This window comes from Solanum dulcamara, chromosome 1 (assembly GCF_947179165.1).
Source record: "Solanum dulcamara chromosome 1, daSolDulc1.2, whole genome shotgun sequence".
Classification (NCBI taxonomy): domain Eukaryota; kingdom Viridiplantae; phylum Streptophyta; class Magnoliopsida; order Solanales; family Solanaceae; genus Solanum; species Solanum dulcamara.
The window spans coordinates 37,906,376-37,932,558 of NC_077237.1; the positions used below are offsets into that span (position 1 = coordinate 37,906,376).

The 26,183-nt window shown below is 35.5% G+C and overlaps 2 protein-coding genes across 3 annotated transcripts; both read right to left on the reverse strand.

The window, feature by feature from the left end:
- Positions 1-382: 382 nt before the first annotated feature.
- On the reverse strand, positions 383-1,715 carry LOC129892696 (pollen receptor-like kinase 2). Its single transcript, XM_055968279.1, has 3 exons — positions 1,505-1,715; positions 1,329-1,422; positions 383-725 (listed from the first exon to the last, which is right to left on the reverse strand). The coding sequence occupies exons 1-3, from the start codon at positions 1,713-1,715 to the stop codon at positions 383-385; spliced, it is 648 nt and encodes a 215-aa protein (XP_055824254.1).
- Positions 1,716-8,420: 6,705 nt separating this feature from the next.
- Positions 8,421-24,472, reverse strand: LOC129886313 (uncharacterized). Of its 2 annotated transcripts, XM_055961344.1 has the most exons (18): positions 24,121-24,469; positions 23,028-23,215; positions 22,224-22,328; positions 22,070-22,141; positions 21,699-21,846; positions 21,349-21,431; positions 15,188-15,243; positions 13,342-13,478; positions 13,049-13,139; positions 12,879-12,947; positions 12,556-12,778; positions 12,342-12,443; positions 11,960-12,045; positions 11,750-11,872; positions 11,230-11,299; positions 11,038-11,129; positions 9,405-9,509; positions 8,421-9,321 (listed from the first exon to the last, which is right to left on the reverse strand). In XM_055961344.1, the coding sequence occupies exons 1-18, from the start codon at positions 24,414-24,416 to the stop codon at positions 9,208-9,210; spliced, it is 2,160 nt and encodes a 719-aa protein (XP_055817319.1). In that variant the 5' UTR covers positions 24,417-24,469; the 3' UTR covers positions 8,421-9,207. The 2 variants fall into 2 exon arrangements, with proteins under 2 accessions (XP_055817319.1, XP_055818077.1); XM_055962102.1 differs by lacking the exons at positions 8,421-9,321; positions 11,230-11,299 and having other exon boundaries at positions 9,406-9,509; positions 24,121-24,472.
- Between the last annotated feature and the right edge of the window lie 1,711 nt (positions 24,473-26,183).

The following is a 26,183-nucleotide window of genomic DNA, read 5'->3' on the forward strand; positions in this document are numbered from 1 at the left end:
GTGCAACCCTCTTGTTGATTTCTTGAGAGTTCATTAGCCATCGACATCCTTTCCACCACAATCTTGCATCACCTATCAACCAACGCCCATGTGCAAACTTATGGACCAACTACCAATTAAACATCCTCTTCCATGGCAATTCTAAAGGTAGCATTCATGTCATGAGGATTTTCATCTTTCTTATAAAAGAATATCATCCCCCTCGAAGACAACATTGGCAGCATTTTCTTTGAAGCTTCCAGCCGAACTAGCCCCATTATTTGGATATTTACTCTTGACATATCTCGGTTGAGCACAATCCGAGCAAACGACCTTCTTGTTGGAACTTTTATTTTTCTTCCATTTTCCTTTAACAATAAGAGCTGAATTTTCTTGAGTTTTTTCATCTCCATTCTTCAATCTGTTTTTTCTCAGAAATCAATTTGCTCGTCACTTCCGAGAAAATCACAATTTCCTTCCTATACATTAAAATGGGTTGCATTTGCTTATAGGAAGATGGAAGAGACCAGATGACTCGAAGTGCCTTATCTCCATCATCAATTTTCACTCTAATAGATTCTAATTCAGAAACAATCTGATTCAAGACACTCAGATGATCAGAAATAGTTGTACCTTCATCCATTTGCAATTTATGAAATTGTTTCTTCAAATATAGTCTATTTGAAATACTTTTAATTTGGTACAATTTTTCAAGTTTCTCCCACAACTCCTTTATTGTAGACAATCTAATCACATTAACAAAAATATTTTTAGCTAAACACAAAAGAGTCTGACTTGCCGCTTTCATGTCTAGCTCTTTCCATTCTTCATCACTAATTTTGGATTTTTTTATTTTCTGAACCCTTGTCATCTTTTCCACTAGTTGGTCTCCCTTTCAATGCCTTGTCTAATCCAGATTGGATTAACACATCTTTGACTTGCACTTGCCACAAGCCAAAATTAATTCTCCCATCAAATTTCTCAATCTCAAATTTTGTCCCCATCTTACTTATCAGTACTAATAGATGGAGAATAGCAATGAAAAGTACCCACTAAATTAGTTCTCAAGAAAGAGAGGTGGATCACAACGGATACACTTAAGTACCAAGTCTTTCCTTAGTTAGAACCTTTTTAGATTGTACTTATTTCCATTATTACCAAATATACAAGTAGGGCTGGGCGTTCGGTATTCGGTTCGGTATTTTCAAAGTCAGGGTTCGATAATTCGGTAATCGGTAATTCAAAATATATACCAAATACCGAACTTTCAAATTTCGGTTCGGTAATTCGGTAATCGGTAAATTAAACTTCGGTTCGGTACGGTATTCGGTAATACCATATTGAAGTACATTTTTTCAAATATTTTTTCACAACCCCTTGCTATGCCAACTGCAATTGACAGCCTTTGTTTCCATGGGAAATTCCATTTCCCCTCAACATAATCTGCAACAATAAAGAACAACAATATGATAAAGAATTACAAGATGAGAAATTTGAAGTTCTTGACTACTTATAATTGGCTTACTTTTGAAAAGTGTTAGTAGACTTCCACTGTTTTGATATTTGTAGATAAGCATTTTTTCATCATTGCTAGAGTAATAAGAAACAAGTGGAAGTACATTTTGATGCTTCAAGTTCCTTATCTTTTTCATCGTTTGCGAAAATTCCTTGAATCCCACTTGTAGAGTTGTAGTTTCTTCAGTCTCTTGACAGCAAACACACCACTGCTGCAACATTAATAATATGACGGGTAAAAAATGCAGAATATACCATGTGTCACAGAAAATAATCAATCACAAAGTTAAGAGAACAAAACAACTATGAAAAAGAATCAACATAAGATTAATTAGTTCATATGCTTTTTGATAGATGAGTACCTAGACCTTGATGGAAATAGAGTCAGCAGCCAGTAAATATCATATCAAAAGGTATTTTTGACCCTAATACAACTTGAAAATTAAGGTGTTGAAAAATCACAAGACTGTCAAATTGCGTAAAAAAAAAATAACGAGACATCAAATCTATCCAGTTTAGCCTGAACAAGATAAGCAAAAGAACTCACATAAGATAGTCCACTATATAACTTCAACAAATCAATCATGCCATGTTTCTTAGCTCCTTCTGCATCAGCTAAAGGCTGTAATCAATAATAGCATACCCAGATAGTGAATCTAATATAGGACCAATAACTCCACAGAAAAATCAGGGTCGATATATGCATCCAGATATACACAAACATACATATCTCACAAGCATAGAAAGGTATGGGAATACTAAAGTATTGAGGTCTTAACAGCGCTACAGCCCACAGGTGAAGGCAAAACTATTAACTGAAGTATTATTTTTTTTAGCAAAATGTCACAATCTTAATGAAAATTCAAAGCCACAAGTAGCTGTCACAGAGAGTCTAGAGAATTTCATAGCTAATTTAAAAAGATAATGTATAATAACTAATAAGCTCAGTTCCTCAATTGTCAAAATAAGGATAAAGGTTTCACTTCTTCTTTTCACCACCTCCGGTGGCCCTCATCTTACGGAGAACGCTAGACATCTCCTCTATCTTTTTCTTTGCCCTCATGTGAGTACCCAACTTTCTCTTGGCTACCTTCAATGCACGCTTGTCCTTGCCAACTTTAAGAAGCTCAGTAATCCTCTTCTCATATGGAGCAAATCCAGCGACTTCTTTGATGAGGTTCCTGACGAAGTGGATTCTTTGCCGCTTTGGATGAGAAATTTGGAAGAAGCTGCTGTCTAGGGTTGGGCATTTGGATGAAATGAAAGGGAATGTAGATGTAGGTGATTTTTATGGATTTGGGCTGCAGGGGCAACGGATTTGGGCTGGAGGGGCACAAGGCTGGTCTTAAAATATTTATGGGCCTTTAGCCCTTTACTTCTTTAGGCAATTAGGCCCAACAGACTAATTTATTTTCGGTATTCGGTATGTTACCGAATACCGAACAGTAAAATTAAAAATATCGAATACCGAAACCGAATACCGAACAGTAAAATTATAAATACCGAATACCGAACCGAATTACCGAATACCGAATACCGAAATACCGAAATAGCCGGTTCGGTTCGGTAATTCGGTTTTCGGTATTTTATGCCCAGCCCTATATACAAGTACCCTAAAGCAACTCCACCAGAATAGCAAACTCCACCGAAATCAGACTTTACTTGCTACTCCACCGGGATAAAACTTGAAAACAATAATTCTAATTCAGAAATTTTTTCTGATATGGAAGATTAGACAAAGCTGCAACCACAGAGCATACTAAAATTTCAAAAGAATTATTCCACACTAAAAGCTCAATAATTCTAATTCAGAATTTTTTTCTGAAGTGGAAAATTAGACAAAGTTGCAACCACACAGTATACTAAAATTTCAAAAGAATTATTTCACACCAAAAGTTCTAATATCACTTGTTGGGAAAAATTACCAACGCCTTCAAGCAGAAAATAACCGAAAAATTTAAAGAGAATAACAACACAAAGATTTAATGTGGAAAACTCTCCAATTGGAGAAAAGCCACGAGCCTCTCAGAAAAATATTCACTATATTGAAATTATTACACCATACAATGTACAATATTTTTTCTCACACAACCCAATTTCTAAAATATTATTCCCAATGAGATCTTCAAGAGAATTATCTCTAAACCTCTCCTTTAATATATAAGGAATTGAATTTTTGGTGGTGTTATAAACCAAGGAGCTGAGCTCCTTTTATAACTGAAAAATGAATTGGCCGTTCCTTTTTCTTCAATGTCGAACAAAGAAAATTCAGCTCTTGTTGTTAAAGAAAAATGAAAGCAAAATAAAAGCTCCAAGAAGAAGGTTGTTTGCTGGGATTGTGGTCAACCGGAATGTTAAGAGTAAATGTCCAAATAATGGGCCTAGTTCGGCTGGAAGCTTCAAAGAAAATGATGTCAATATTGTCACCGAGGGGGATGATATTCTTTTGTAAGAAAGATGAAAATCCTCATGGCATGAATGTTACCTTTAGAATTGTCATGAAAGAGGATGTTTAATTGGTAATTGGTTCACAAGTTTGCACATGGCCATTGGTTGATAGGTGATGCAAGGTGTGTGGTGGAAAGGACGTCGATGGCTAATGAACTCTCAAGAAATCAACAAGAGGGTTGCACCATAAGTTATTTGTAAGTTTTTCGACATGTGCCGAAATTGAAATTCTTGAAATTAGAAAGTGATTTCAAGTGAAAATTCTTAAATTGAGTTTTTTCCATCTAAGTGGATGTACTCTTTATGATGGGAGTATGACAATTCTTGAATTTAGAATTATGATTGTCAGTAGCAGACAATGTGAAAGTTGCAGTTGCACATAGTTGGCCGAGTTTAAAGTTAGGTGAAGAACTAATTTTATTATGTGTAGCTAGATAACTGTAAAGGGCTTTCTCTTCAAAAGGTGGAGATTTGTTGATGTTTGTTTAGAAAAAGAAGAAAAAGAAAAAAGTTTTTGTCCCACATCGAAGGAAAAAGAATGGTCAATTACTTTTGTAGTTATAAAAGGAGCTTACCTCCTTGGTTTATAACACCACCAAAAATTCAATTCCTTGTACATTAGAGAAGAGGTTTAGAGATAATTTTCTTGAAGATCTCTTTGAAAATAGTATTTTAGAAATTAGGGTGTGTGTGGAAAAATATTATGCATTGTATGGTGTAATAATTTCTATATATTAAATATTTTTCTGAGAAGCCCGTGATTTTTCTCCAATTGAGGAGTTTTTCATGTTAAATCTTTGAGTTGTTGTTATCTTTAAATTTCTCTGTTATATTTTGTTTGAAGAGGTCCAAAAGAGACTAAAATTAGTCGGTATTTTTTCCCAACATGTGTTGTCTAACTCTAACATAGTGTGGCAATGCCACAAATATGAAAAGCATCATACGTGCCAAAGAGGTTTTCTCTCCACTGTCCAAACGAAGAGAAGAAAATCTAATGAGAATAATATATAAATGTGTCTTTTAACCTGGTCTCAACTGACATTTATGTCCTTCAATTTGGGTTTGCATAATCAGGCACTTAAATTTGTATAAAGTTGAACAAGTAGTTACACACGTCCTAAATGGCATAATACAAATTAGTTCGAGTGTATCTTACGCGAATTACCACGTAAAACGCATGTGTCTACCTGTTCAACTTTATACAAGTTTAAGTGTTTATATATGCACACACAAAATTGAAAGGCATATAGATATCAGTTGAAGTCAAATTAAAGAGCATGTTTTTATATTTTTTCAAAACCAAAATGTGCCAACGGACACACACATAAGGGCTAAGGCCATCATGATTCCTTTGTTAAGTCGTAGTTTGTTTCTTCTTTCTTTTTGGTGGACTGGCACCAGTCACCAAACATTCAAACATATCAATAAGCAAAAACTAAGTTGCTTCTTAGCAGATTCAACTTGTATCCTACCTTATTATATATAGAGAACGATCTCAACAACAACAACAACAACCCAGTGAAATCCCACAACGTGGGGTCTGGGGAGGATAAAGTGTACGCAGACCTTACTCCTATCAAGGTAGGACGGCTATTTTCGGAAGACCCTCGACTCATTAGAATCATAAAAAAAAGTCAGATAAGGCTAATGAGTTCAAAGCGATATGAGAAAGCAAATAGCGAAAGCGACACAGATAGTATAGAGTAATCAAAGTACAAAAAGTAATAGAGAGATAATAATAGAAGTCAGAGCATAAAAAATTATAGTGCGCTAATGCGCCTACTAATACAGAAGAATAACGAGACTATGTACTAGCCTTCTACCCTAATATGGGTCCTCCACACACTTCTATCTAAGGTCATGTCCTCGATAAGCTGTAACTGCGTCATGTCCTGTCTAATCACCTCTCCCCAATATTTCTTCGGCCTACCCCTACCTCTTCTGAAATCATCCATGGCCAACCTCTCACACCTCCGCACTGGGGCATCTGTGTCTCTCCCCTTCACATGCCCAAATCATCTCTGTCGTATTTCTCGCATCTTGTCTTCCACCGAGGCCACTCCTATCTTGTCCCAAATAGCCTAATTTCTAATCATGTCGTTCCTAGATGCCCACACATCCATCTCAACATTCTCATCTCGGCTACTTTCATATTTTGAATGTGAGAGACCTTAACTGGCCAACACTCCACCCCATATAACATAGCCGGTCTAACCACCACTTTGTAGAACTTGCCCTTAAGTTGTGGTGGCACCTTCTTGTCACATAGCACACCGGAAGCGAACCTTCATTTCATCCACCCTGCCTCAATACGATGTGTGACATCATCGTCAATCTCCACGCTGCCTTGCATGATAGACCCAAGGTACTTGAAACTACTTTTCTTTTGGATGGCCTGGTCATCAAGCTTAACTTCCGCACCAACCTCCTGAGGTGTCTCACTGAACTGCACTCTAAGTACTCTATCTTGGTCCTACTCAACTTAAACCCTTTAGACTCCAAGGTATGTCTCCAATCCTCCAGCTTAGCGTTAACTCCGCTACGAGTCTCATCGATCAGGACTATGTCATCCGCGAAAAGCATACACCATGGCACCTCACCTTGAATTTATCGCGTCAATCCATCCATCACCAAGGCAAATAAAAATGGATTAAGAGTTGATCCTTGATGCAACCCCATCACAACTGGGAAGTGCTCTGAATCCCCTCCTACTGTCCTTATCCTGGTTTTGGCACCCTTATACATGTCCTTGATCACCCTAATGTACGCCACAGGTACACCTTTAGCCTCCAAACATCTCCATAGTATCTCTCGTGGAACTTTATCATAAGTCTTTTCTAGATCAATGAATACCATATGCAAGTTCATCTTCCTCTCCCTATACTACTCCACCAGTCTCCTCATAAAATGGATGGCTTCTGTAGTTGAGCGTCCCGATATAAATCCGAACTGGTTCTCTGAAATAGACAACGATCTCAAGTTAATATATAATAATCGCAAGCTAACGAATGAGTATATTCAATATATATTTAAAAAGACAATGAACCACTTAAAACACTATATACAACATTATCATTACAATTACACTCAACGACTTGTCACTTATCGAAAACAATCAATAATGCATCATTTAGACATAAATAGTGTTTATAACAAATCTTATGCTTTCTTTTAAATAAAATAAAATTCTTTAAAAATATCTGCATACCTAACTAAAAAGAGAATGTAACTTGAGGTTTTCTTTAGCAAAATGGGAGTTTCTATATGGGAAAAGAAGCGGATGAAAATGGGTTTTGAACCTACGATTCGAGGCTCAAAGAGCCTTTCCAGCCTCTTCCTTGCCACTGCATAATTATCCAATCTTATTTGTGGGTGCACACGTAATTTATTGATACTACAAATATATGATCTATGCAAAACCTTGTGGATTTGTACGAACTCCCACGTTACACTGTAGTTTTGCCCCTTCCTACCCTTGATCTCTTCTCTTATTATCTATGCCCTAGGACATAGCTTCAATTTATTTATCTAAAGTTATATATAAGTTATGTAACATTTATAATTTTTGTGTTATAACTTAAAATTAGTAGGCGCATTAGCGTACTATAATTTCTTGTGCTCTGACTTCTGTTATTATCTCTCTATTACTTTCTGTACTTTGATTACTCTACTCTACTCTACTTTATTTGTGTCGCTTTCGTTATTTGCGTTATTCGTTATTTGCTTTTCCATATCGCTTTGAACTTCTTAGCCTTATCTGACCTCTTTTTATGCTTCTTTTGAGCCGAGGGTCTCTCGGAAACAGTCGTCCTACCTTGGTAGGAGTAAGGTCTGCGTACACTTTACCCTCTCCAGACCCAAGCTGTGGGATTTCACTAAGTGGTTGTTGTTGTTGTGTTATAACTTAAAATTCTGTACTTTTTATGTGTGCATATATCACAGACCCGTTTTGTACTACTACCTTCATCATTGAACCAAAAGCAACTATTTCTAATCATTTTATCTTAGTTATATTAATTAAAAGTTATAACTAAATGAGCTACACGAGGAGTTTATTATACATTTGTAACGATCAATTAGACATTTTATACATGAACATTTCTAGGAGTTCGCCATGGACTAATGGCTAAAGTTGGTGAGGCTCAAGTGCAACTAGCTCGTAAGATTCTCATCTCATTTGGTGCTAAGGGAGCTTGGTGTTTGCTTTAGAGGCAAGAAGTTCATTTTGTCATTAGCATGAATTGATGTAATTTGTACATTAACTATGTGAGCTCTCAAAGACTTGAAAGACAACCCATTATGAGAAAGAAAAAAAAAGGCTTTTTCCAAGTCGTGTAAGATAAAAACTGAAATTACCTTTTTGAGGGTTCTTTCCAGCTCTTCAGAGGCAAAGACAAACATGGAAAACCATCTCAAATGTGAGTACAACATTGCAAATTTGACTAGTAGGCATTCACCTTTTTAACGGGGTTTCAATATCAAAGTTCAAAGATACGCCAATATCATTGGAAAAGCAAATGTACAATTATTTTTCATACAAAGGCTACACAGTAATTTTAAATCTCTTTTCCCTTGCCTTAATACAATTGATGATCTTACATCCCACGTTTAATGAAAATATTGATCCCTTATTGTGCCACTTCTCCTACATACCATCTGTCTTTCATATTACCCAGTAAATTAGAAATATAGAAACTACAGTTTCTTTCTCAAAGTTTCAGATTAGCTGGTATCAGTTCTTTTTTCGAAAATTTCACAAGCTAATAACAACCCAATCATTAAGAAACTTGTCCACACTTTCTGTAGCCTAAAATTTTATATAAAGAGGTTTCTAGTATTATATCTTCTAACTAATTCAATGAGATTTCTCTTTCGTCTTCATTTTCGCATGGTATCAGAGCCTAATGAGAAGCAGAATAACTCAGAAGAGAGAAAATACATCCAGCATTGCACAACCCAAGGGCGGGAGTTCCAAATACCTCTCCCTTGAGGCATATTTGCCTGATTAAGCAATCTGTAATACACTTCCAAGAACAAACTTCATGTGTTCCATGAGCTCAATGTCCTTTTTTCTTTGATCAGTAAATCTTGATGATATTATAACAAAATGTTTCTCGACATATTCCTAGAAGCATTGCCTATTTACCGCTCCAGAAAATTAGATCATCTTGCTGCTTCTTTCTCTCCATTCAAAATTTTCCTAGTTATGGCAAATAGGTATTGAACAACTCTATTATGGTGCAGAGCATCCGGTAGTTGTATACCTCAGTCAAAATTATCAATTTTGACAGGGGTAACTTCATCGGCCACTTCAAAATGTCCCACCAAACGAGCAAAGAACACCATCTGTTGTTCAAGGGTGAATTTAATATTTTCAGCCTGCATATGAAAAAAAAAAAGTTAATTTCCTCCAAGGCGGCCAAATTAAAAGTTATCTCCAAAGTCCGAAAAATGCTACATACCTTACGGAAACCATGCTGCTCTCCTTCATATTCAATGAGTGCAACAGGCAAACCTTTTTCCTTCAATGCTTGGTAGATTTTGCGTGCTTGATCAGGTGAAACAACCTGCAACAAGGGATGGAAAGGTCAATTCTACCAACAAGCAACAGCAATGAAAAACAGAGGTGATTGCTTGATTTCTCTCATTTCCATCATCATGTTGTTCAAGGCAGAGGCCATAATAAACCCATATGAAATTCAATTGAAGTGTTTTAAAGATCCAAAAGTTATATTAGCTAAATATCCAACACTTAAAAGACCATGCACTTCAGTGCAAGCTGCATTTATCAATTGAATGTACTTGCATCAAAAATAAATTTTCCAGAAAGATGGTTTTAAGTCACAGAATGAACATGAACAGAAGGTTTAAGCACGTACTATTACTGACAAGTGACAAGTTTAGTAGACCAACCTATAGCATAAAATACAAAAAGCATAATAAATAAACGTGTCCCTTAACTTGGCCTCAACAAACATCTATGCCCTCCAACTTTGGGTTGCACAAGTAGGCAATTAAACTTGTATAAAGTTGAATAAGTAGACAACATGTCCTAAATGGCATAATATAAATCAGCTCGAGTGTATCTCACGTGAATTGCCACGTAGGATGTATGTGTCTAACATCCAAAGTTGGAGGGCATAGATGTCAGCTGAGGTCGAGTTAAAGGGCTCGTTTATGTGTTATGCCAATACAAAAATATATCCAAAGAAAGCGGAAATATGAAAGAGTGAGCTTGCCAAAGACTAAAGGAGGTAGTCAAATCTTTATGGGGAAGAGAGAGTTAAGGGAAAAGATCAATGTAGACAATTCTTCTACAAAAGAATGACATATGCAGGAGATTATGGGGTAAATTTCACATATGGTCACATAACTATCACTTGTTTTTACACAAGTCACTTAACTATTTTTTCCAACACAAAAATCATCAAACTTTTAGATACTAACTAAAAAGTCACAAAGCCGGAAAATACTAACCTTTCTGATGCTAATTCTTTTTTAAAAATCCAATAAATAAAAATTCAATTAAAAGAACTCTGACCCAATCCGACCCAAAATCCAAACTCATATGAAAGAAAGTAAAATATCAAAAGAACAGAACAAAACCTTGCTTCCCAGCTTAAGTAAAAAAAAACTTGAGGGGGTTGATCAAAGTTGTGAAGGATATGTACCCTAATGATGAACATAGGAATTGTGTTAGGCATTTGTATCACAATTCCAGACAAAAACACAAAGGCAAGACTTTGAAAGACTAAGTTTAGAATGCAGCAAGAGTGAGTAATGAAGCCTTGTTTAAGAGATTTATAGACGAATGGGAAAATGAGGATACGGACAGTTCTTTTGATATTTTACTTTCTTCATGTGGGTTTGATTTTTGGATTTTGGGTCAAGTCAGGTCAGAGCTTTTTAACTTAATTTCTATTTGTTATATTTTAAAAAAACAAAGTAAAAAAGAGTTTGCATCGGAAAGTTTAGCATTTTCCGGCTTTGTGATTTTTTAGTTAGTATCTTTAAGTTTAATGACAAGTAATAGTTACGTAACCATATGTGAAATACCCCAAGATTATGACATTAAAAGGGACATGTTGTGCTTGCCTTGTCCTCCAATCCTTGAAATAAAATAATGGGGCAGGAAAAGTGGTCTACAAAATTGATCGGCGACCTCTCAAAATATGCCTTTTCGTCCCCTGCAATTATTCAAAAGGCCTCAACACATACTGATAAACATCAATCAGCAGAAAGACTTTATGCAAATAGATTGTTAACATTAATTGATTTGATAATTACCAACTAGATTGTCAGTATAGTGAGATTCAAACTTGTGAGTTTCTGTTCTCAGTAATTGCAGATCACCAATCTGTTCAATGAAAGATGATGGCATAAAGCATTGAAACTAAAAATTGGACTTGATACATGAGGAGCTTTGAGTAGGCTTATGAACCAAACTGATGCTGTTCTACATTGAAGATGATCATATAAGATAACAGAATGCCGACATATATAGGCACCTTCAAATTTTTCTATCATTTATTTTATGACCATGGTGCCTGGCCCAGTTATACAGGTACCAAGTCACTCTATCCACCAAGGTTAGAACAGATGGAAAGAAATCACCTAGTGTTTTTGTCTCTGCTGGGATTAGAACCTGAGACCTCATGGTGCTCAACCCACTTTATTGACCACTAGGCCACACCCTTGGGTGCATTTTCCATATTTTTATTATCAGTTTCTGGTTGCATACGTGAGATCACATAAGATATGGGAATGCGATATTACTTATCACAAACAAATTTTATGATTCACTCACACCATACAAGGAAGCTCCAGCCTTGAAAACATCTTTAAATGCTAGTGCAGCTAATGTTGTATAACCTCCAGCTGAGCTCCCTGTAATACAAAGCCTTTCACCATCAACTCTTCCACTGTCAACCTGTATGAACAGACCAATTTACCATTACTTACAAAATTAACAGCAGCATTAAAGGAATATTTGAGTAAACTCAATTTTTGATGTTACCAAAAACTTGGCACAATTGCAGCAGTCGTTAACATCCACAATTCCCCACCTTCCCAATAGCCTTTCTCTATATTCTCTGCCATAACCTTCATATGAGCAAAAACAAAAAGATATTAACAAACTTAACAGCAACTAACTAATCTACCACTGTGCCATACGCCATCCTGATTCCTTGGCCGCCTCTGCTTTTTCTACCAATATAAAGTAATTTCGTGTCTTTCCTTTTTATACATATCAATAAGGTTCTGACAATCAGTCAATAAAAACAGGAAATGATGTTCCCTCAAAAAACTTAAACTCTCAAAATAGTTCCCTAATCAAGAAACAATATAGAAAGAATAGCAAAAGCCAACAATGGAAGGAGTAAAAAGACAATGTGTACCAGTGCTTCCACCATAATTCACATCCGCATAGGCCCAACCACGACTGGTCCAATATTGAACACTAAGATTTAAACATCCCCGTGTTTCAGCTGTAGGACCTCCTGGATCATCATAAAATATACATTCACATCTCATACAGAAACCAATTATTCCCTGCATTTTAACTAAGAAAACCAATCAGGAAGAAGCAGTTCTAATGAGGGAAACAATAACCATGACTTCGCAAGAGCAATGGAGGTGTTTCTCCATGACTAGCTTCAAAGTCGGAGTTTGTTGGTGGATAAAAGTATGCATATGCACTTTGACCTCGGACATCTGTTGGGAACTTTATCAACTCTGGCCGACTGTAATACAAGTTATACATCTCACTAACAGATGACGACGACCACATAATCTTGAAATCAATTACTTTTGTTCTCTGATCATCCAAAGTAACCTGCAGAAATAACAGAAAAAATGTTAAAAGAATGATCTAGAACAAATTTATAAGTACTGTTTTCAAAATTTCAAGCAACTAGAAAGTTTGTCTAAGGAACCTTAGCTATTGACGATGGATGAAAAGCAGATGCTCCTTCAACATACAAGCTATGAACCCCAGAAGAAGTCTGTTTAGGTGATAAGGGTATTTATCAGGACCAGCACAATAATAAAAACTCATACAGGACACTAAGTGCAGCAACTACAGCTTGTGCTGCCAAGATCTTACAATGTTGTTTATATCTGTGAAAGGAATATCAAGCACTGATACTTTGCCTAGGTTAACATCCAAAACTCCAAGATATGACTTCCCATTCTCCCTGCACATATTTTTCAAACTAGATTAGATGAACTACATCAATTTTCCTCCCAGAATGGTCCCCTTCCCCTGAGAAGGAAGCGGAAAGTGAGAAACCATATAAAGAACTTCTGTGTTACCAAAACAATCAGAATAAAAGTACTATGATTTCAAACATCATGATACACACAATTATTAAAGAGCAAACTACTTATCAGCTTGACCTGTAACTGCAGGCAATTGAAGTATCTTGGTCGTGGTTCTTAAGAAAGTCATAAGACTTCATCCCAAATATCCACAAGGGTCTTGTAAACTCAGCATCGAGGGAGTAAACTGGTAGCACCTCGTTAAAAGACTCTACCTGTCAACAATAAATAAAACAGGCCAATCAAGTCTACACTTTCTCACTTAATGTACGAGTTCAGTGCGAGCAACAATAACAAGGATGTGTTACTGATAGATATTTCATTATTTTTCCACATAGATGCTGAATCTTTGATGCATAATCCAGGCCCAATATGCAGCACCATAAATAACACGAAAAATGGAAGTCTGCTTGTGCAGGGATTGAAACAAGCACAAAAGTTTGTTTTCCTTTTTCACTTTCCCTCTGTACTTCATTACTGGGTCAGGGGAAGGGGCCATGGCGGAACTTCGGATTAACTTTTTGGCATGTAGTATCCCTAAAGTTGGATTATGGTTAGCTTGGGAAGGGTAAGGTGAATTCTCTCTTTTATTATGCAAGAATTCATGTAAAGTTAAATGTTTTGCAGTTTCCATCCAAATAGTGTTTCAGCAGAGGGCTGAAAGTGTAATGCTTATGTGGAGCCAAGTCGTTTAGCCATGAGAATTATTCACTTTTATTCTGGAATACTTTTTCACTTTAGTTTAGAATCTGTGTTAAGTTATAAAATTTCCAAATCCAACTTGGAGTTGGATTCCAAATTTGGAAAAGTGCTCCAACCCTATTTTCCAACAACATCTTTATAAATTCCAAATTAAACGTTCTCCTCTTCTTAGCAAAAAGTACAACCAAACACAAGTCCATCTTCAATTTCAACATGATAAATTCCAAATAAAGTGAAAAATATTTGAAATAAATGGCCAAACGCTTACTAAGGAAGTCTCTGTTAAACACTAAATAATATGGACTAAGTTAGAGTTGGAGGCCACTATAGCAATAATTTTTTTCATATTCTTAAAATTGTAGTATCTAGTTAAGTGAAATTCTTAAGACCTCGATCTCCAAAATATCAGAGTTTTAACCATTCCATTTCTTATTAGTGTTATCAAAGGCGAAAAGCGCAAAAAAGCTTTAAGGTCCATTGGGGCTTTAAGCACAAAACGAAAATAAAGCGTAGGCTTTAATGAAAAAAGGCGCAAAGGGAGAAAAAAATACAAATATATATGTTTAGTCCAAGACTAATAATTATAAACATGAATGACAAATATATGACCAAAGAAATTGAAAACAAATTATGATAAAGTGAAATATCAATTGTTTGGTGTCACTTCTTAAGAAGGGGCTCATTGGCAAGGAAAAGTTTGCCTTAGAACCTTGATGACGACACTGAAGCACACATAAAGCGAGGCAAAGCGCTCAACACGTTTTGAGCCTCGCTTCAGGGCTTAAGCGCGCCTTTGACTACACTGTTTCTTATTAATGCAACTTCACATCTTCGCGATCAAGAATGTGGTTAATAAAGGGCCAGACTGAAGGTTCCCCATATTTGTAATGCACTGGAATTAAATGCTAATGCAACATCTACCAAGTATCCACAACTTTAAGTCTTTAGCAAGTCAAAAACACTAGGGTCAGATTTGTAAAGAGCAAAAGAAACACTAGTTTAGGCTAGAACTCAAAGAAGAAGATATGGTTATTAAGAAAGCGTTTAAGCAACTAGATGCAATCATACCCCAGAAGAGGAGTTCAAGTTAAGCCAGTAGGCTAGACGGAAGATAGACATAAGAAGTTCAAGTTTAGACATTAGGCACGATAGAAGATTATACAACAGGTGGCAGAGATTTAATCAGTATGACACTATGACATCACACAGGATGAGGACTTACCCATTTGTAGATATTCCAAAACCCACTTTTCCTGTCAGTTACAAAGTACAGTTCCCCTGCACCCCAAAAGAATAGCAAATAAATGCAAGGAACAAGAGAAATCAGTCTCGGCATATTGCAAGTCTAGAGCTAATCATGAAACAAGATCTAACATGATCAAATCACAACATAGGAATCAGTTACAGTTGCATACTAAGGCACACATGAACTCAGTATTATCAGTCAAAGTATATCCCTTTTTTGTTGATTATTTAATTAGAATTCAAGGAGATTTTATCTCCAAGCTTAATTATAGATCTTATTTATTTGTGTAATTAGCACTGATTATCATCCCTAAATTAGAGATAAGACTAATTGTATAAATACTCAAAGCTCATATGTTGTACAAATATATTGAAATAAAAGAAAATTTTCTAATTCTCAAAATCTACATGGTATTAAAGCCATTGTTGTCTTTTTTAGGCGAGTTTTCTCCCTCACAACACTAGGGTTCCAAGAGGTTTGAGTTTTTCTCTCTTTTACTGCTCCACTTTGTTTGAAAAGGTTGTGCATGTCAGAGTTGCTTTCTGACAGTGGTGTCCAAAAACCAACACCACCACAAGCATCCCCTTGCACCAACGACCAAAACCCAGCAAGAATCTCTGCCAAAAACCACTACACCCCGCTGTTGACAACACTATCAATCAAGCACCGGGGAGTAGGCCCTTTTCCAACGACTTATTCAGGGAGATCTTTCCTCTGCTGGTTGCTGGCCTATTCCAAGCCTACCTATCCAGGTTCTACTATTTTCAAAATATTTTTGCCGAGGGTCCTTCGGAAACAGCCTCTGTATCTCCACGAGATAGTGGTAAGGTTTGCATACATTATACCCTCCCCAAACCCCACTTAGTGGATTTCAATGGATATGTTGTTGTTGTGTTATTGGAGATAAAGTTTTCCTGCATAACAGAGCACTGAAATGCTGGGAATTCTTATTTGATTTTTTTGAAAGTCTTCCTTCCTTGGATTAGTACTGGGAAGCATATATAAGAGAGTTGACGACGGTTCATGCTGTATTGACACCAACAGAGAAGTCTGGGCTAACTGTCTCATGAGCAACCAAGGGCAATCAATTCCGATAATGACCACCTTCACTATGATTATTGTGGAAAGCCAAAGCATACAAAGGACACATACTGAAAACTACATGGTATTACTAGAAACTCTTATCCTTTGAATGATAATAAAAGTACAACTCCTTTTGTGACTATTCATTTTGATGTATAAGGTCCTACTCAAACAATTTCTTTGTCTGGTACTCGATGGTTTGTTACTTATATTGACTGTTGCACTATGATGACTTAGGTGTATATTTGTTAGAGGCCAAAGTTGAGGTTTTCTCGTGCTTTTAGTCATTTCAAAAGATGATTTATACTTAATTTGTGGCTAAGATAAAAATCTTGCAAACTGATTATGGCATAGAGTACTTGGTTACAAGATTTGGTGCTTATCTGGAGTTCAATGAGATCATCCATCAAACTAGGTGTCCCTATACTAGTGCACAAAATGGGGTTGCTGAAAAGGAAAAATAGGCATTTGTTAGAAGTGGCAATCTCTCCTATGTTTACCATGAATCTACCAAAAACCTATTGGGGGTGCCATTCTAGTTGTTATCTTATCTATAGAATGCTACTTAAAACCCTCAATTTTCAAATTTCTCTAGAAACTTGAATGGGTGAGAATAAATATATTGTTCCTATGGAGGTGTTTGGCCGTGTGTACTATGTTCAGACCATGATTGGGAAACTTGATACTAGAGTCCTTAAGTGTGTCTTTACTAGGTATTCTCCTACATATAAAAGATACAAATGCTATCATCCTCCCTCCAGGAGATCCTTTGTCAGCATGGGTGTTACCTTTCGAGAGTTAGAGCCCTATTTTAGTATTACACCGTCACCTCTTTAGGGGGAGAGCAATAAAGAGGAAGAGATTATTCTCCCCATTTCCATTATTGAAACCACTACCAGGGGAAAGTGAGATTGGAGAAAGAATTCAAAGAGAGACTATTGGGCATTTGAATAGGCCTAATTTGATAACTTACACAAGGAGAAATAGAGCAGAACAAGAAATCCTGCAATTTGCTGAAGTTAAATCCTCTTCTACTTGTGAGTTATCTGCATTTCCTAATGAGTTAGATTTGCCTATTTCCCATAGAAAAGGAGCCAAATCTTGAACCAAATATCCTTTATCCAATTTTCTGCTATAATTCTGTCTTTCTCCTATAAATCCCTTAGCATTGTCTATTTCTTTTATGTCTATTCTCTAGAATTGGAGGGAAGCTTTGGAGATCCTAAATGGAAGCAGGCTATAATTGAAAAACTGAAGGCCTTGTCAAAAAATGAGACTTGGGAACATGTCACTTTACCACCTGACAAGAAATTGATTAGATATGAATAGGTTTTCACTGTAAAGACAAAGTTGATTGTTTGATTGAAAGATTCAAAGCAAGATTGACGGCTAAGGGATGACTCAGACTTATGGAGTGGATTATCAAGAGACATTTGCCCATGTTGCTAAAGTGAACACCACTAGAATTCTTTTGTTCTGTGTAGCTAATCTTGATTTGGACTTACAACAATCAAGTAAAAAATTGCTTTTCTTCATGGAAACTTAAAAAAAGAGGTGTATATAAAGATCTCTACAGGATTTGATACTGAACAAAGTCAAAGTAAAGTGTACAGATTGAAGAAAGATTTATACGGTCTCAGGCAATTCCCTAGAGCTGGTTTGATAGCTCTTGCAAAGCAGTGATCTTTTTGCTACCAACAAAGCAATGTTGACCATACCCTCTTTGTGATAACAGAGGAGTAAACTCACTCTTCTCATAGTTTATGCTAATTTCATAGCAAGAGATGACAAAGAGGAGATAAACCGATTGAAAAAGTTGTTGGCACAAGAATTTGAAATCAATGATCCTGGAAAATTGCAGTTATTGGGAATTAAGGTTTCTATGTCAAAAAGAGGTTCTATTTCTCAAAAGGAAGTATATTATAGATTGCTAAAAGACTTGTATGATAGGTTGCAACTTTTTTTTTTTTGAGAAAGTAACAACTTGTATTCTATTTCCAAAAAATCCGAAACTGCCACAACAAGTTACAGGTTTCCTAATTACAATTGAGGTAGAGTATCCGGAAGATCTTCAACCCTTTACCAAAAAATTACAAAGAGCTTAAGACATCTATAACTGATTCTAGATCTTCCATACACTCTTGTTTACACCAAAAATGAAACAACACTAAACAATTCATCTTCATCTTCTGGATGCTGTTGCTCTTGTTCTGGGAGCACCTGAGGTTTCTTTCTCTCCAAACGGACCACCAGATGCAGGCTGGTATAATTTTCAATCTATCCTTGTGGTCAAAGATGTTAGCATAGCTGCTCCAGATCTTCAGGGTCTGAGCTATTTTTCTTGGCATCACCCAGCTCAGACTCTTCATATTTATGAAGACTTTCCACAGTAGATAGGTAATCCTGCAGTGTAGAAATAGGTGAGTAACTGTCTCAACCTTTTCTTCACATAAGAAGCATCTAGGGCTTAGATGGATCCCCCTCTTCATGAGATTTTCTTGGGTTAACACAGCTTGTTTAGCCACAAGCCAAGTAAAACAGGATACTTTGTAAAGAATTTAAACTTTCCATTTAAGCTTCCAAGGCCAGTCATCAATCTGATTATCATAAGGATTAAGCTTTTTGTAGGCCCCTTTCACACTGAATCTGCCTTGACTGTGACCCTGCCATTCCAATCTATCTTGGTCATTAGAAGTTCCTTTGAATTGATGCAACTTGCTGTAGAACTCAACTAACCTCAAAATCTCCCAGTCATTAAAAGGTCTTCTAAAACTCAAGTTCCATCCCTGTTCTGACCAAACTTCAGCCACAGTTACCCTTTGCTGCTGATTTAGAATGTAAATGTCATAAAAGGTATCCTTTAGATAAGCTTGTTCAAGCCAGTTGTCTTCCCAGAAAGAAACCTTCCTGCCATCTTCTGTTCTTATACAACAATTCTCTCTTAGCTTTGGCCACAAATTACTGATGGACCTCCAAAATTGATTCCACAAGTGTTAGTGACCATTTTTGTGGTCCAATGGTTTGCCATTCCAACAGTAGTTGGAGGGCAAATTGATAAGGAGAGATTAGAGATTAGTTGGAAGAATCATCTCTCACACGCAGTAGACCAACATAGCCTATTCAGTCAGCCTGATGAGTCAGTTTTTAAATGACCCCAAAAATATCATTATATCATCAGCATACAGTAAATGACATACCTCCATTGTCTGCCCCCTACTGTCTCCTATCTCAAAACCTTTGACCCACCTATTCTGCAATGTTATCCTCATCATGCTATCAAATCCCTCCATTGCTAGTATAAAAAGGAAAGGAGACAAGGGATCACCTTGCCTAAGGGCCCTTTCAAAAGCAAAAAAACCACAGGTTCTAGTTTCTCCATTCACCAGGATAGAGAACCTAACAATTTTAATGCAAAAATTTATCCATTTCTCAGCCCATTTGTCTAAGAATGTTCAGCAAGAATTTCAAGTTGACATGATCATAAGCTTTTTCTATGTCTAGCTTGCACATGACACCTGCTTTTGCACCTTTAAGTCTAGAGTCCACACACTCATTGGCAATTAGAGTTGCATCCATGATGTGCCTCCCTTTAATAAATGTCATCTTATGCTTGTTAACCAAATTGTTGACTACTTTCTTAAGTCTTTCAGCTAGTAACTTTGCCACAATCTTGTACATTCCACCTATGAGACTTGTAGATCTAAAGTTTTTCAACTCTGAAGCTCCTAACATTTTTTGGAATCAAAGTTATGAAGGTTGCATTGAAGCTTTTCTCAAACTTCTGATTTTCGTGAATGTATTGGAGTGTCTTCAAAACGCCCTCTTTCATGAGCTAAAAAAAGCTAGAAAAAAAGACATAGGAAATCCATCAAGCCTAGGTGCCTTCTCCATAGCACACAATTTATTGCTTTCTAGGATTTTTGCCTCATTATATTGTCCTTGTAAACCATCTTGTTCTTCCACAGAGATCTCAGTAACTTCATGTAGCACTAATTCTGGTCTTCACTCTTCTGTCTCCGTGCAAATGTTCTTGTACAAATTCTGAATAGCTTCATAGATCTCCTCTAGATTTGTCACCTCAACACCCTCCACCTTCAGGTTATCTATGGACTTTACCCTTTTATGAGTTGTAGATACCGTATGGAAATACTTTTTACTTTTGTCTCCTTGTTTCAACAATTGTATCCTCGATCTTTGTTTCCATGCTATCTCCTCATTTGCTACTTCTTCAAACTCCATAGCTGAGTTTGACTTTCCCCATTATCTCATCATCTGTGAGACTTTGTTCTTGAATAACCTCCAAGTTTGCCAATTGGTTGAGAATGTCTTCCTTTCTCTGTTTTTTTTTTCTTTGACAAAAGTACTGTTGCATCCTTTCTCTGTTTTCAGTTGCCCTGTTATAACTATACTTTACAGAGTAAACAAAAGAAATTGTTCCAACTCAGTGCAGTCATTGGCTTACTTTGCTCTCTCAAGCTAAAATACAAGCTTATTTAAGCGCTCGTCTACAGCAAAAAGAATAGTGACTCAATTATTAAACTGAAGATACACTTTTTGCAGGCGTATTAGAAATAGTATAGAATACTAGTTCTAAATGTAAGTGGATCAAAAGTACACTCCATCTTCTACGAATTTCATAGAGAAATGGGGCGAATCAAAGAAATAGTTACAGGCTAAATAACATTTCCAGATTGTATGAGAAATCAACAACCAGTCCAGTGTTTGCTGAAGAAGAACTTAGTTAGTCCAAATTGCAGAGTGTACATATAAAGGCACCTCCCAAATTGGTTGTGTTGCTATGTTTTGCAATGAGAAGTTATGCTTCAGTTCCAAGAGTTGACACAATTTCTCCCACAACAAAAAGCCTGACCCCCTCCAAGCCCAATTTTCAGATATAAAAACATTGAATTCCAATTTATGCTTTCCAAAAAACCAATAATATTCACTAATGCGCAGGACTAATTTTAATACTTGTCTACTAAGACTAATACTAGAAACAGAGAAGGACAATTAAATTTTATACGATGCACATGCTGGCATTTATTCAAGAGTACCTTCAAAAGACCATTGGGGTTCAGTAGGAGACTCCACAAGAGTAGGATCACCACCAGCAACACAAATGCGTTTTTGCACATCCCTAGGGGAAAGACAAAGAATCGCAAAGGGCAAATCAACAAGTAGATGGTGATGCTCCTCATATACCAGGACTCATAATTTAATGTTTTATTTGGAAAATGGTAATAACTTATGAAGGCTTGAACAGAATGTGATCTCTAGGTGGATGTTCCTCCTCTTGTTGGTAGGAGCGTAAGTGTGTCTTATAGCTGTGCATGTGTGTGTGTTTGTGACTGTGTGCGCATGAGGGGGGGGGGGGGAGAGAGAGAGAGATTTATTATGGCCATACCCATTGCCTGATATATAACCAACCCAAAGCTCCGATCTATCCCAAGGCATATTTGGGTGACCCCATTCAATCCATGCCATACGTTCTCCTTTGGGGTCAATCCGAGGCGAAGCATAAAAGTCATTGCCCCCAACTAATAGCCTTGGTTCTGCATTTATGTAAAAAAAAAAGTTAAGATCACAAATTCACTCATTGTACAGTCCAACAAATATTGTCTAGGGAGGGAAGGGGCAAACAAAAACAATCGAATAGCCCTTCACAATGTACAAACATTTTTTGACAGTTTTCTTGCCCAATTCACCTAGAAACAGATGTAATAGCAAGGAAAATTCGAATTGAATAATGGTAAGCTGATACTGAAAAATTCTCACCTTGAGCGTTGTTACCGCTCAGATCGATAGATACAATTGTGGTAATCGCATTTATACCACTTTCACGTTGATCTACAAAAGGAGCAATGAATAGGATAAAATTCTCATGGAATCAAGCTAAAATTTTGAAGGATAATGAATATTGAAAACTTACCTTCTCTAACTGTCACATAACGGTTAAAGCGAGAGTCAAACACTCCATCAGCATAGCATACACTTCGTCCACCATAATCTGGAGTGAGTGGCAACGGAATAGAATCTAGTACCAAAATAACAGGGATCAATTGGAAAGAAACATCTCAAAAATATTGATAATAAATATGATGAAACAACAACAAGAACATCCCCAGTGTAATCCCATGGGTGGGATCTGGGGAGGGTAGAATGTACGCACACCTTACACCTACTTCCACGAGGTAGGGAGTAACACATATCAAAGAAGTTTAAAATTATAAAAAATAAATAAAAAAGTAAAGCAGATATAGCAAATAATAGAGAAATCATTACAGAGCATGCAGGAAAAGGAACAGCAACAACAAAAGAATGTCATAACCAAAGCAAAGAAACAACAGGTTTTAACAGAAATCGAAGGACAAGAAATTATGAGACTAGTACTTACGCTACTGGTATGCATATAGTAAATATGATGAACTATATGCTAAAATGAAAGAGCTTCAAAGTTCCAAAATTAATATGAACCAACTTGCTACCAGCGAGACAATTTCTTTTTTCTTTGTTTTTTCTTTTCTGGTTATTTAAATTCAACAATCACCATAAAAATGGAGAGATCAAATATGGCATATTTGCAAACGAGCGGTTAATAATAAACCCATTTATGTACATAAACAAATTTTATCTCCATCAAAGCTTATGTTAAATATACTACAAAATGGTAAAAACTGGAAGCAATTATATTCAACTGCATTCGATGACGTAGAAAACAAAGGAAAGTGAAGACCTATGGACGAAATGGACTGTTTATAAAGTCTCTGATCCTTGTAATTAGAGAAGATCAGAATATCTCCTTGTATACAAAAATCACCACCACCATACTCCTGAGCCAACGTCCTCACAGCAAAATCTTTAGGAGTTATATCTATAGGGTCTTCCCCTGATTTCCCTGGTTCCTTCACAATAACCGCTCGTCTGAATGCATAACAATAAAAAATCTCAAACTTCACACAGAACCCACAAAAAATATCACAAACTTTATGGGATTTGGGGTGTAAATACAAAGACAGTAAACATGAGTTTATATGCAAATTATGATCACGAACAAGGAAAAATTCGAACTATACATGAAATCCAGAAGAAGAATATCACAATCTTTATGGGTTTTGGGATGTACACATGACAACAGTAAACATGAGTTTCAAATGCAACTTATGAAGGCATATGAATAAGTTTTCAAACTCAACATAAAACCTCCTCAAGAAAATATCAAAATCTCTATGGGTATTTAGATTTAAGAGCGAAGACAGGAAACATGAGTTTCATATGCAAATCAAGAATGCATAAGAATAAATATTGAAACATGACAGTAAATTCCATGAGAAAATTTTACAATCCATTTGGTTTGACACAAATCCCTAAACATGAGTTATATAGGCAAACTAACTTTTTTTTTTGGTTTAACCATTCAATATACAGAACCCACTGGTCCTATTAGTCTGCATTTGTGCCTGGTCCATTAAAGGGAGTAGCCTGTTTACTCCATTCCCAAGGCTTGAATTGGTCGAACCCCAGACCTCTAGTAAAGGTGGAGGGATCTGCTCTATGTCTCTATCTCACCATACCCCTTGGTGGTGTTCATATGCAAATTATGAATGAGAAAATCAAACTTTACATAATCTTCAAGAAATATCACAATAATTATGAGCTTTGGGGTTTAAATATGAAGATAGTAAACATGATTTCATATGGAAATATGAATGCACAGGAATTAATACTTACGATAAAACCCACTAAACATGAGTTTGTATTCAGATTACAAATGCATAATCAAAATATCAGAATCGTTTTGGGGTTGTTAGACTAAAACACAGATGTACCCGGACTCTGTAGGTCGTGATTCTAGCCAGAAAAGATGACCAAGTGAATCTAGCGCAAAGCCACCTAGGCGTTTAGTGGATCCAGAAACGATATCAGAGGTGATGGGTGACTTCCAAGAACCATAGGGTGCTATGTGTTTCGGTTGGGTTTGCGGTGGCGATGAATTGGGATTTGTAGAAGACATTCTGATGTGACGAGAGAGTAGGTTTATGTGAATGAGTGAAGATGAGTATGGTGATATAGAGTAGTAGAAAGCATAGTGACGAGTGAGAGTGGCTATGCCTGAAAGACCCATTCAGTGTTGATAGTTCTATGTACATGGGAATAATTTTGCTTTTGGGTCGAATCTTTTTGTTCATAATTTTTTGTTTTATGTCATTTCTAATTTCTTTGCCATTGTTGATCTTAGTCTCAATTCTAAAATCTCTTTTTCATTTATATTATTTGACCTATGTTATCCAACACACTTAGTGAATTGGTCCTCGCTTTGCGCGATTATTAAAATTTTACTAAATTTATGAATTTAAATATAAATAAAATTATTTTCTTCACAAATATATAGTTTTAAAGTAATCAAATATTTATAATAATTTCTTCGGACTTTTAATTGTAAATATACTACAAAAAAGCTACAAAACATTATCTTGTTTGGATTCAATCTTCTACATAATTTTGAAATTTAATCCTTATATTATAAATATTATATTTTAATTACTCATATAATTAATACTTTAATTTTTTTTGTGGTATATAATATGTAGTTATTAAACATGTAAATTTTCTTTTTTAAAATTCTATATTCGAATGCAAATAAATGAGAAATTATTTTTTAAAATCCTAGATTTTGAGATGCGTCACCTCACCTTCTTCTCTCTCTTTATTTAGCAATGAATGTGGATAATAATAAACTTATTGATATAGTTATTTTAAATTTTCAATAAATATTTGGAGGAAAATATAAGAGAAAAAGATTAGGAAAAAAAATCATCAAAAAAATAACAATAACGGCCTTAAAGAGGTGTTACATTATCAGATTAATATACGTTTTTATAAATAAATTAAAAACAATTATAGAAGCAGTGAAAAAGTTTGAAACAATAGGTATGTGTTAAATTATCCAATAAATAAAGAATAATGAGGGAAGACAACAATTTAATTAATTAACCTTTAACTAAAAAACTGCAAAGAAGATAAATATAATAATGAAGTTATTAGCATATTCTAAACATTTTTCTCTCATAAGTGCTACTCCCTTCATTCAATATTAAGTGAATTTTTGAGAGATTTTTCATTATTTAAAATAATTGAATTTTTCAAAGTTCAAGATAAATGTTTGAAACTTTTTCCATATTTGTCCTTTTATTTATTGAAGTTTTATATTTTCTAGGAGATAAATCATACTACTTGCAAAGTTATATTTATGATTATACAAAGGGCAATAGTGAAAAGTATAGTTCAAATTATGTCCTTAAATATTTTTTTTAATATGTGTGTATTGTCTTACAGATTCACTTAATATGGAACGGAGGGAGTATTAAGAGAGTTAAATGTAGCACATTTAAAATAATAAAGAGATAGTTAAGAGATAATTAAGAGAGTTAAAGAATAATTTTTAACATCCACATAAATGAGAAAAAAAGAGAATAAAAGGCAAAAATAGAAGGAAAAACAGATAATTGTATTTCTTGGTCATAAAGAAGTGTCACATCTTTCATTTTTTTGCTTTATCAATTATTTTTTTATTGATCGATACATTTTTCTCATGTTAGTTATAAAAAGATTCATTCTTTTTGAATTTTTTTAATTAGTTTTCTTCTTTTCATTCAATTTACTCGAATTCTCTTGATTTTTACTCTCTTATCAAGAATTGATTTCCGCAATTAAAAGCTTCAATGAAATAGTTTTTCTTAAAAAGTAATAAATAAATAAATTTGGCAAAGTGTAAGACTTTTGTTAAGTCATTTAGGCAGTAGATTATTTCTAAAATTTATTTATTTATTTTGGTATAGGAAAAAACATAAGTTTAATTTCCGACCACGTTTTTTTTAAATGGTTGTCATTT

Excerpts from the sequence above, each read along its gene's own strand:
- LOC129892696 (XM_055968279.1), bottom strand. The coding sequence starts at position 1,715 with ATGTTGCAGCAGTGGTGTGTTTGCTGTCAAGAGACTGAAGAAACTACA. Across the intron at positions 1,423-1,504 it reads TCTACTAACACTTTTCAAAA|ATTATGTTGAGGGGAAATGG; the intron begins GTAAGCCAATTA and ends TTATTGTTGCAG. Across the intron at positions 726-1,328 it reads GAAAAAATATTTGAAAAAAT|ATTGTCTACAATAAAGGAGT; the intron begins GTACTTCAATAT and ends TAATGTGATTAG.
- LOC129886313 (XM_055961344.1), bottom strand. The coding sequence starts at position 24,416 with ATGGGTCTTTCAGGCATAGCCACTCTCACTCGTCACTATGCTTTCTAC. Across the intron at positions 22,329-23,027 it reads ACAGTCCATTTCGTCCATAG|ATTCTATTCCGTTGCCACTC; the intron begins GTCTTCACTTTC and ends TTTTGGTACTAG. Across the intron at positions 13,479-15,187 it reads TTTGGAATATCTACAAATGG|GTAGAGTCTTTTAACGAGGT; the intron begins GTAAGTCCTCAT and ends TATTGTTGACAG.